Raw genomic sequence first — 12,347 nt, 5'->3', positions numbered from 1 at the left:
CTGCGCTGCATGAGCTCGGGCTTACCGCCAGGAAGGTTAAACACCAGTTTTAGACAGTGGTTACTAACAAAAAACATATCCGCTAACCAGGAAGTGTGTGTGTGTGTGTGTGTGTGTGTGTGTGTGTGTGTGTGTGTGTGTGTGTGTGTGTGTGTGTGTGTGTGTGTGTGTGTGTGTGTGTGTGTGTGTGTGTGTGTGTGTGTGTGTGTGTGTGTGTGTGTGTGTGTGTGTGTGTGTGTGTGCGCGCGCGCGCGCGATGTTACAGTATCCTATAAGTTTTTATTACATATTGAATTATCTGCACTCCAGTCTGGGATTCTCAGCTTCTCAGCATGTGACATGCAGCTCCCTCCCCCCATCAGCCTCACAAACTGCATCACAGACAAGCTGAAACTGAGGGCAGGGACGCTGTCTGTGAGGAATAAACAAAGCACAGGGAGCCTGGAGGGGGCATGTATAACTTCTCCCTATTACAACAGAGGCAGCCCATTCCTCCCTGGGTCGACAAAGCTTGACAAAGAAAAGAAGATTAGATATATTACAGAGACAGTGCAACTAGAAAAGGCTGCAGTAATCTAGACCACATTAGAACAGGTATAGGAACTTATAGGATAGAAAAAATATATTAACATTTTGTTACCGAGTCTCTTTAAAAGGTGCCCATAAATCAAGCGATGATGGGCATATTTGACCAAGAGACAAAATCTCTCTCTAAAGGAATCGGTTAGGAAGAGATCTGTTGGCTGTCCATACACCACAGGCCACTGAATTTCAGCATGAAATCTCTCAGGAATTGCCAAGTCCTCAGCTGCCCCCCTAGTGTATACATGTGCCCCTCGTGTGTGCATTTATACATTACTTGTCCTGTGTCGCCCACCACGCGGTGCTCATACATCTTCAGAATCCCCTGCTCTTCCATTAGCGCTATACACACCGCTGGCGTATAGCATGTGGTGCGTGTCACTGAAGACGGATGGGCACCATGCGTTGGGCGACAAAGGACAGGTAATTTATAAATGCACACACGGGGGGCACATTTATACACTAGGGAAAACTGCGCTGAGGTTTAGTTGCTTTAGCCAGATATTGCTCCCCAGTACCACGGCACACCCGATCGACCACGATGGCCTGACATCTTGCAGCATGTTCAATCGCAATTGTCAATCGGGAATGCTCTTGGCGGCATTGATTTTCATTCAATTCGATAAAAATTATCAAATTGGATGGTCGATCGGCCACCATGTCGAGAGATGTATGGCCACCTTAAGGTATTATACACAACTTTGTGGTGGCCAACCACCATCACACTATAAAAGGTGCCTATTAACAGTACAATTTTTAGTGATCGATTGTATTTTCGATTGGATCATTCCAATCGTATTGTACAAGTGTGTTGTAGAAAAGAGAAGCTGGTGGGCCCAATTGAACCTGAACAATCACATAGTCGATAGTTTCCTTAAAAAAACCTGGTCACTCGGGGTAGTGCATTTTTCTGTAGATATGAACGCAATTGGTATTGATAATGAGAATAGTTTGGATTCTTAAAGAGACTCTGTAACAAAACAAAAAAAAGTTCTCCTGGGGGGTACTCACCTTGGTAGGGGGAAGCCTCTGGATCCTAATGAGGCTTCCCCCGTCCTCCTGTGTCCCACGGCGGTTTCGCTGCAGCCCCCGGAACGCACAGCCAACAATTTGTCGGCCTGTGCAATATTCACCTTTTCTGGCTCCAGCGGGGGTGCTGTTGCGGCTCTCCGCTCAGAAATAGCCGATCTCTGTCGGGTTCGCTCTACGACGCAAGTGCCGGAGACGTGCGCCTGCGCAGTAGAGCGGGCCGACAGCGATCGGCTATTTCCGACTATCTCCGAGCGGAGAGCCGATACTGCCCCTCCGCTGAAGCCGGGAAGGTAAATATTTACCTCTCCGCTGTTCAGAGGGGCACAGCGAGACCACCGTGGGACACAGGAGGACAGGGGAGGCCTAAGGGCCTGTTTCCACTACACGCAGATTGAATGCAGAAAAGCGGACCAATAAATGCCTATGGGAAAATCTGCATCAGAAAAATCGCGTTTCATGGAAACAGGCCCATAGGCATTCATAGGAGTCAGTTTTTCTGCATCCAATCTGCGTGTAGTGGAAACAGGCCCTCAAATCGGATCCAGAGGCTTCCCCCACCCAAGGTGAGTACCCCACAAGGGAACTTTTTTTTTAGTTACACAGTTTATTTAAGTGCTGTGGCATTCTCCTAATGCGTGTTTTCCCTCCCGTATGGGCAGAATCAACAAAAAACAAATGTATCTCTAATCAGATTAGATTAGAGAGAAATTTGTCTCTAAAGTCGAATCTGCCCATAATAGTCAGGTCTATGGGTACCTTTAATGTTCCACTGATTCCTGATCAGAGTTCTCTAATGAGGAACACATGGACACTACTACCTGAGGAGTGATGGACTGCTTGCTGGATTAGGCCGTTATTGACCTGTGTATGGCTAGTTTTACACAGTAAGCTTTTCAAACACATGTTTAGCAGTTTGAAACGTATTACCTGGCTTCAGAGTTTGGGTATATCCTAATCCAATCAGACTTGAGTTATTCACTTTCGCCTACAAGAAAAAAAGATGAAAAATATTTAAGTACAGAGTACAATAGATAAGTAAGACTATAAGACTATAAATAACACTGTAGAGAACGGATACCAAAAAATGCCAATATAGTAGGCGGATGTTGTCCAGTACCTACAGTGGCAGAAGAACTGTGTTACATACAGATAGTGAATAAATGTCACTTGAAAACATATTTTGTGATTGCTTTGGTTGATAGTTTTACCCATGATCATTGTACAGACAGGCAGCTAGGGCAACTGTAAAATGACACCTTTTAGAGAGGAGATGAGGGGCAGGGGAGAGTGGGAGGCATCTAGCAGCAAATGCAGAGGGAATATAGTAATCAGCAGTGTTCTCCCCAGGCTCTTTTAGCCGGGTGCTCCACCCGGCTAGTTTTGGTGAGCACCCGCGTGTCATCGGCTCTCCTCCTATGCTGTAAGCAGAGGAGAGCCAGTCCTGCATTCTGTCATCTTGCCCCACCCGGCTACTTCTTTATGCCACCTGGCTGGAAAAAATTTCTGGGGAGAACACTGAGCCAAGGATTGTCCACCTCGACTGGCTGCTAAAGAGAAGGGGGGCAGTACTGGGAGACCCCTGTACACACAGGAAGCAGTCACCCGAAATGGTCATGGATATTTAATATCAGCTGAAGCCAAGCCCCCCTCATTGACAGAATATCGTGGCTTTAGGTAGGTGTGTGTACATGCGTGTGTGTGTGTGTGTGTGTACATGCGTGTGTGTGTGTGTGTGTGTACATGCGTGTGTGTGTGTGTGTGTGTACATGCGTGTGTGTGTGTGTGTGTGTACATGCGTGTGTGTGTGTGTGTACATGCGTGTGTGTGTGTGTGTGTGTACATGCGTGTGTGTGTGTGTGTGTGTGTACATGCGTGTGTGTGTGTGTGTGTGTGTACATGCGTGTGTGTGTGTGTGTGTGTGTACATGCGTGTGTGTGTGTGTGTGTGTGTACATGCGTGTGTGTGTGTACGTGTGTGTGTGTACATGCGTGTGTGTGTGTACGTGTGTGTGTGTACATGCGTGTGTGTGTGTGTACGTGTGTGTGTGTACATGCGTGTGTGTGTGTGTACGTGTGTGTGTGTACATGCGTGTGTGTGTGTGTACGTGTGTGTGTGTACATGCGTGTGTGTGTGTACGTGTGTGTGTGTACATGCGTGTGTGTGTGTACGTGTGTGTGTGTACATGCGTGTGTGTGTGTACGTGTGTGTGTGTACATGCGTGTGTGTGTGTACGCGTGTGTGTGTACATGCGTGTGTGTGTGTACGCGTGTGTGTGTACATGCGTGTGTGTGTGTACGTGTGTGTGTGTACATGCGTGTGTGTGTGTGTACATGCGTGTGTGTGTGTGTACGTGTGTGTGTGTACATGCGTGTGTGTGTGTGTACGTGTGTGTGTGTACATGCGCGTGTGTGTGTACGTGTGTGTGTGTACATGCGCGTGTGTGTGTACGTGTGTGTGTGTACATGCGCGTGTGTGTGTACGTGTGTGTGTGTACATGCGCGTGTGTGTGTACGTGTGTGTGTGTGTACATGCGCGTGTGTGTGTACGTGTGTGTGTGTGTACGTGTGTGTGTGTACATGCGTGTGTGTGTGTGTACGTGCGTGTGTGTGTGTACGTGTGTGTGTGTACGTGCGTGTGTGTGTGTACGTGTGTGTGTGTACGTGCGTGTGTGTGTGTACGTGTGTGTGTGTACGTGCGTGTGTGTGTGTACGTGTGTGTGTGTGTACGCGCGTGTGTGTGTGTACGTGCGTGTGTGTACATGCGCGTGTGTGTGTACGTGCGTGTGTGTACATGCGCGTGTGTGTGTACGTGTGTGTGTACATGCGCGTGTGTGTGTGTACGTGTGTGTGTACATGCGCGTGTGTGTGTGTACGTGTGTGTGTGTACATGCGCGTGTGTGTGTGTACGTGTGTGTGTGTACATGCGCGTGTGTGTGTGTACGTGTGTGTGTGTACATGCGCGTGTGTGTGTGTACGTGTGTGTGTGTACGCGCGCGCGTGTGTGTGTGTACGTGTGTGTGTGTGCGCGCGCGCGCGCGTGTGTGTACGCGCGCGCGCGTGTGTACATGCGCGCGCGCGTGTGTGTACATGCGCGCGCGTGTGTACATGCGCGCGCGCGTGTGTACATGCGCGCGCGCGTGTGTACATGCGCGCGCGCGTGTGTACATGCGCGCGCGCGTGTGTACATGCGCGCGCGCGTGTGTACATGCGCGCGCGCGCGTGTACATGCGCGCGCGCGCGTGTACATGCGCGCGCGCGCGTGTACATGCGCGCGCGCGTGTACATGCGCGCGCGCGTGTACATGCGCGCGCGCGTGTACATGCGCGCGCGCGTGTACATGCGCGCGCGCGTGTACATGCGCGCGCGCGTGTACATGCGCGCGCGCGTGTACATGCGCGCGCGCGTGTACATGCGCGCGCGCGTGTACATGCGCGCGCGCGTGTACATGCGCGCGCGTGTGTACATGCGCGCGCGTGTGTACATGCGCGCGCGTGTGTACATGCGCGCGCGTGTGTACATGCGCGCGCGTGTGTACATGCGCGCGCATGTGTGTGTACATGCGCGCGCATGTGTGTGTACATGCGCGCGCGTGTGTGTGTACATGCGCGCGTGTACATGCGCGTGTGTGTACATGCGCGTGTGTGTACATGCGCGTGTGTGTACATGCGCGTGTGTGTACATGCGCGTGTGTGTACATGCGCGTGTGTGTACATGCGCGTGTGTGTGTGTGTACATGCGCGTGTGTGTGTGTGTGTACATGCGCGTGTGTGTGTGTACATGCGCGTGTGTGTGTGTACATGCGCGTGTGTGTGTGTACATGCGCGTGTGTGTGTGTACATGCGCGTGTGTGTGTGTACATGCGCGTGTGTGTGTGTACATGCGCGTGTGTGTGTGTGTGTACATGCGCGTGTGTGTGTGTGTACATGCGCGTGTGTGTACATGCGCGTGTGTGTACATGCGCGTGTGTGTGTACATGCGCGTGTGTGTGTGTGTGTGTACATGCGCGTGTGTGTGTGTGTGTACATGCGCGTGTGTGTGTGTACATGCGCGTGTGTGTGTGTACATGCGCGTGTGTGTGTGTACATGCGCGTGTGTGTGTGTACATGCGCGTGTGTGTGTGTGTGTACATGCGCGTGTGTGTGTGTGTACATGCGCGTGTGTGTGTGTGTGTACATGCGTGTGTGTGTGTGTGTGTACATGCGTGTGTGTGTGTGTGTACATGCGTGTGTGTGTGTGTGTACATGCGTGTGTGTGTACATGCGTGTGTGTACATGCGTGTGTGTGTGTGTGTGCATGCGTGTGTGTGTGTGTACATGCGTGTGTGTGTGTGTGTACACATGCGTGTGTGTGTGTGTACACATGCGTGTGTGTGTGTGTACACGTGCATGCGTGTGTGTGTGTCAGAGTGACACAATAACAGAGCACTTCTGCTTTAAATTCCTATATTTTCTGCTAGTAGAGAAAGATCAAAGCATTCAAAGAATTTACAGCACAGAGTTCTGCGACTGAGGTCAAAACAATGCACTTATCTCATCAAAAACGAAACTAGCTGACGGAGGGGGACCAGAGCAGCATCGAGTGACTGCGACAGCACAGGATGGCTGCATGGGACTGGTAGAAGCCCCAGGTAAGTGAAACTTTTTTTTTTTTTTTTTTTTGCCTGACAATTCCTTTAATCAATACATTGCAACGTGCGACATTAAGAAATAGAAGTTAGATCAAGAAAAGAATGATACTCCCCATGCATTTAATTTAGGTTTGTTCCACAGTAAGCCTGCAGGTAATCATCTTTACCACTTCAATTAAAAACCTGTTCTTATGCTTGGTTCACACTGCAAAAGATCCTGTCTGTATTGTATGGATAGATATGCTGGAGCACTTCAGGACTGCAATGAAGGCTTTTTTGCCCGAATCAGGTCACTTCGGTGGTCATTTTTTTCCCACCATAGACATAATGTTATTAATGTCTATGGCCATGCAGCAGTGTCATTTGGGTGCTGGTGATCTCCGGACCCCGAATTAAATCTCCCTCCGAGGTGCAACTTGTGGAATCCATGTACGCTTCTCTGCCATCTTAGAGCAGTTGTGTGTCATTTTTGTAATGAATGGTGCTGAAAGTCTGGTCGATGCACACACATCGCCCCCTGCTGACATTGTTGTGATGCTGTCACTTTGCATACTTACCGAAAAAGAAGCATCTGAGTCAAGCTGGTATTTGGCTGCAATTCCAAAGCGGGTGTTGCTGTTTCCCGCAGTCCAGGCCAGGTTTATGGCTGTCTCCAATTTATCGTTCACTTTCTGGTACACCGAGCCACCGAATTCTGTCCCATCATTCCTGTGGGCAGTACACCAAATGTCAAAGCAAGAACCAATAAAGCTGGATAGCATGTAAGCAATAAAAGTAAATCATTAATACGCTACATCAATTCAAAGGTTAAACAGTTCTATGCAGCAACTGAAGCTGCATAAACAGGTGCACCTATAAATGGCATGAAAGGACAGAACCAGGAAATACCACAGGAAATCAGGAGCCTGGCACCTCTGTCAGAAATCAAACTGATCACATGCTTCTTCAGGAATTACATCATAAATGATATAAACACAAGCATCACTCCTATTACAGCATATGTATGTTGTGGGGGAGTTAAAAGAGGAAGCTCTTGACAATCTGCTGCAGACAGTTTAACTGCTGATACTTTGTTCTTCAAGTGCAAGGTGCATTTTCAGCAGGAAAAAATATTAATTTATAAATAACACTAAATATTGAAATATGCAGGTTTTTTTATCAATTAATCTATTAAACAGTAAGAACATCTTTTCATGGGACAACACTTAAGACGCAGTACCGTCCTGATGATGTCGGAGAGACCACGTGACCCGCGCGGTGAAGTGCAGAAGAAGCCGACCCGGAAGACCGGGGGCCACCGGAGCTGCGGCAAGGGCACAGGACGGCTGCCACGGGCTGGAGGAAGCCCCAGGTAAGTGGATTTTTTTTTTCAGGTGCTTGGATCACTCCTTTAACCTCCCTGCCGTTCTAATTATTTGCGGTGCACGGCCGCGGGAGGTTTTTTTTTTTTTAGCATGTAGCTAGCCTAGCACTAGCTACATGCTTCCCCCCTCCCTGCAGCATCCGCCCAGCCCCTCCGATCACCGCCAGCTCATAATCCCAACAGGAAATCCTGTTCTGAACGGGATTTTTTTGTATGGGCTTCCCCGTCGCCATGGCGATGATCGGACTGATGTCATCGACATCATTGATGTCATGACGTCAGAGGGAGTCCCGATCCACCCCATAGTGCAGCCTGGCAGTGATTGACCAGGCTGTGCAAGGGGTCTGTGGGGGGAGGCCCTCGGGTAGCGGCGGATCGGCGGCGAGTGGCGGCGATCGGAACAAACATGCAGCTAGCAAAGTGCTAGCTGCGTGTTTGGGAAAAAAAATTATGCAAATCGGCCCAGCAGGACCAGAGCAATCGGCTCGGGATTACCGCCAAGGAGGTTAAAGAGGCACTTAAGCCATTTTTTTTTTTTTTTAAATAACAAATAGTGTGCATAATAGAGGAGGCTGATAAGAGACTTACTGCTGTGTCTGTTCTCTTATCAAGTCCTCCGTTTTCCATAAATCCTCCTCGACAGCTGGCCCTGTCGGCGCCTGACAGTGAATGACCTAGGATTGTAATCACATAAATCTTCCTTCCCTCGCTGGGTCCTACTGCCGCCGAATATACTATAAATAAATTTGGGTTTATTTGGATTGCGAAACTCAGCCGGCCACTAAATGAAGTGTCTGCGCATGCTCCAGTATATGCCTCGGGAACAGCGCTTTGTGGACACTATGCTTGTGCACTGAAACAGATAAGGCAGTGCACGAGCGAGTGTAGCAACGAGGCAGGAGGAGACATGACAGCAACAAGCGCTGGCTGACCCGGAAATAGTTCCATTTTGAATAAATGATAAAAATTCAACCTGCCGGTAACACAGAAAATAAACACTCCACAGCGGCGCTTCATAGGTGGAATTGCGGGGCTGATAGATAGCTTTCAGGTAATATCTTTATATTTGAAAATAAAGTTGACTTAAGGTTCCCTTTAAGGTATGACTGATACTATAGCCTCAATTCACTAAGCAGTTTAGACTAGGCTACAGATGGTTTTTAGACTACTGATGGTGTGGTGTAATGTTTTGGACCTGTCTTTAGACCTGGTCTAACATTCAGTAATTACACAATTCACAAAGGCAAACAAGGAGTAACCACGCCCACTTTTTCTGACAGAAATTAGACCAGCTGATTTCTTTAGGCAAAGTAATTCTGTGAGGTATATTAGATGTGAGGATGGAACCGTATGAATTAATTATGCAGGAGTTTAATTGTATGCAAAGGAGAGCTCATCAAAGGAGAAGGATGTCAGTCATAGCTACTTGTTTGTGAATTGCATCTTTTGATCATTTCCCCTGCTTTACCGACACCAATTACCAAACGTTTTAGACCAGGTCTAAAAACGGGTCTAAAACATTTGGTAATAGTGAATTCCCCTTTGATGCAACTGACCAAACCATCTGTACACTAAAAAATCAGTAGACTAGTCTAAACTGCTTAGTGAATTGAGGCCAATGTGAGGTAGTCCGTGTACAGCTTGTATAAAAGTATAAATTTGCTGTCCCATCAAAATAACTCAACACACAGCCATTGATATCTAAACTGCTAGCAACAGAAGTGAGTACACCCCTAATTGAAGAATGCCAACATTACGCATAATTAGACATTTTCCCTCCCTGGCGTCATGTTATATGTTAGAGTTACAAGTTCTCAAGTGTGAATGAGGAGCAGGTGTGCTCAATTTGGTATTATCCCTCTCACACACACTCTCTCATATTGGTCACAGGAAGTTCAACATGGCACCTCATGGCCGAGAACTCTCTGAGGATCTTTAAAAATAGAATTGGTCTACGTAAAGTTGGCCTAGGCTATAAGTATTTAGCAAATATCCTGAAACTGAGCTGCAGCACGGTGGCCAAGATCATACGGCGGTTTAAAGAGCCGCAAAGTGCAGCCCCAATTAGATTACCAACAAGCCCTTGTTGGTAATGTTTGGTGGGTCTTTGCTCAGTAATGGGAAGGCAGTGGGAAGCCCCTATAGAATCCAGAAGCTTCCCACTTCTCAGGTTAGTATGTGATTATGTACCCCAGCTTGGATCAAGTTCCTTGGATCTAAAATACTGGCTAATGTGAACTAGCTCTAAGTAGAGGCAGTCTGGAAAGAAGAATTAGCATTATTTAATTATTCAATCTTTTCCAGCAGCTATCTGGTGGTGGTAATAGTGGCAATCAAATCTAGGAATTACTGTCGTCACTCAGGGTATATGCCAAATTCGAAACAGACGCACACCCTGACGAAGCTCGCAAGGTAGTGGGCGTAACGTGTAGATGGGCGGGGTCAAGTCCAGTAGGCCTACGAGCACTTCGATTGACTGCTGCAGCAGAGGCCTGGAGCTCACAGTGCAAACGACAGGGTAGAGCGACTGTTCGCAGCACAGTCAAGCAATTTGCATCAGCGGCAACTACTGGTATGCTAGTATCCCGGAAGGAGGGAAGGTGGAAGCTGCGGTGGTGGAATTCCGAAGGGAGGTACTGACTGCACATGCTGTTGGTGAGATACACCCATTGACTTACTCCACTAGCCGAAGATTACAACATAACCGCATCGGCACTTGAATGCATGTCTCTCCCCCCTCTTTGAAGATGCTGGCAAATTGGTGCTAGTACCAGAGCGGATGAAGGAGCGTGAATGCGGTGATGATATGCAATGTGGGAGCGCTCCGGTTTGGCCGATTTTAGATTATTTTAATTGGTTAGTCTGTTGGTTATTATTTGCTATCCAATAATACTGTTTCTGATTTGGCATATACCCTGAGTGATGACACTTATTCCTAGATTTGAATTCTGTATTTCATTCCCTATGATGTCGTTCCCTCGATTGTGAGGTAGAAAGTAGCTTAAACAGAGTGGTGGAGCCAGGAGTTTATCAATACTAGGTGGTAACAGTGGCAATAATCATTATATAAGGGGCACAATAATGACAGTGTGGTAATAGATAAAAGCAAGCATTGGATGTAAAGCAACTGGACTACAAACGGCCAGGGTGAGCAGACCGGGTAATGTCCACTCTGATCGTCCGTTGGAGAGAGGAGAGGGGTGTGTTACAACTATAGTCTATATATGGAGAAATAAGATGTAAGTGAAAGAGCAATCAAACTCTGTTCTGGAATCCTCCCTCTGGTGGTCAGGATAGGTACTGTACCACTATTAATAGTGTTTAAACCTAAAGCTACGTCCAGATTTTACACTTGTGTTGCTGAGTCATTTGTTATGCCTAGAACAAGCTATACAATTTCTCTTTTGACAGATAGGTGAAATCGATTATTTTTGGCAGGTCCAATCCGATTCCCGATCACTTCTCTGATCGTTTTTGTACAGTGAATGGAAAATTAATCAGAAAAATTGATCGGAAATAATTGATTTGACCCATCTGACAGGAAATTGCATGGTGTGTATTGGAAATAGTCTTCTGTCCGTAAAAGCATCTCTCCTACCTGTGTCACTGCCTCCTTAGCAATCTGCTATGTTGGATTCATTGGTCCAATTGCTACTGCACTCCCCACAGCAGGACACCTCCTGCTCTTCCCCTCTCCAAAGCACAGTGCAGGCACTGGTCACCGACTCACAAAAAGTCACAGCAAAAGATAATTTCAGCAATCAAAGAGATTTGTGTTTGTACACACACCTGTCATGTTATCATGGGAAAAGCATCCAGTTATCGATTGGGAGCAGTTTGGACATGTACACACGATGCTACTTCCTGTTAGATTACCAGTTGACAGGAAGTGGCATCGTGCGTACCCAGCATTACACTGTACAGTATCCATTCTGTTATCTTCATCTGTATGGTAATGTAATCCTCGCCAGTAACCTCCAGGCAATTCCGAACTCCGCTTACCTCCTACAAGTCATGTCAAGGGGAGGATGGGCGGGCAATGATATAACTAGGGTAGGAGTGGGGCGGAAGCTGGATCTAAATCAAAGTTATGCTGCTTTGATGGTCTGAGAGGCCCAAAGCCTAACGGCGGGGATTACCTCATCATTCTAAAGAGCATACAGGAACATACGGGGCATTTTGTGAGTACAAACACAATGGCGCTAGTCTAGATTAGGGACACATGTATGGCTAGCTTAATAAGGACATGTGAGCTAAAATGATAAAGATTAGATCTACTTACCTGGATCTACTTCCAGCCTCTAGCAGTCTATCTGGTCGCTCGTTGTAGTTCTGCTACCCTCCTGTGTGCCGCTAGCCCCTCTATAAGATTTGCCACCACAGCTATGGGCGCCGGTTATTTCACATGTGCGTCCGATCACCCCTCTTTGGGGCGCCCGTGGCCGGGAGCAATCTGCGCTTGTGCAGTTTACAAACACAAACTGCGCAAGCGCAGAACACTTCCAACCATGGGAGCACAATCGAGAGAGGCGCGCAGATGTGCTCGTGCATGTGCAAAAGTTCACGATCACAAATCTTTCAGAGGGGCAAGCAGTGCACTGGAGAGCAGCGGAACTACACAGAGGGACTACAAAGACTATGTGCTGGAGGAAGCCCCAGGTAAGTAGATCTAATATTTAGCTCAGATGTTCTTTAAAGAGGAACTCCAGTGAAAGTAATGTAATAAAAAAAGTGCTTTGTTTTT

At 47.7% G+C, this 12,347-nt stretch overlaps 1 protein-coding gene across 1 annotated transcript in view; it reads right to left on the bottom strand.

The window, feature by feature from the left end:
* VDAC1 (voltage dependent anion channel 1) overlaps positions 1–12,347 on the bottom strand; it is a 78,625-nt gene that overhangs the window by 4,799 nt on the left and 61,479 nt on the right. The window contains exons 7-8 of the mRNA XM_068277922.1: positions 6,798–6,948; positions 2,542–2,599 (exon numbers count right to left, since the gene is read on the bottom strand). Coding sequence (XP_068134023.1) covers positions 2,542–2,599; positions 6,798–6,948 — 209 coding nt within the window. The remainder of the gene's footprint in view (positions 1–2,541; positions 2,600–6,797; positions 6,949–12,347) is intronic.

Source organism: Hyperolius riggenbachi, chromosome 3 (genome assembly GCF_040937935.1).
Source record: "Hyperolius riggenbachi isolate aHypRig1 chromosome 3, aHypRig1.pri, whole genome shotgun sequence".
NCBI lineage: Eukaryota > Metazoa > Chordata > Amphibia > Anura > Hyperoliidae > Hyperolius > Hyperolius riggenbachi.
Note: the sequence above shows the minus strand (reverse complement) of the source record. Positions and strands in the feature narration are given on the sequence as shown.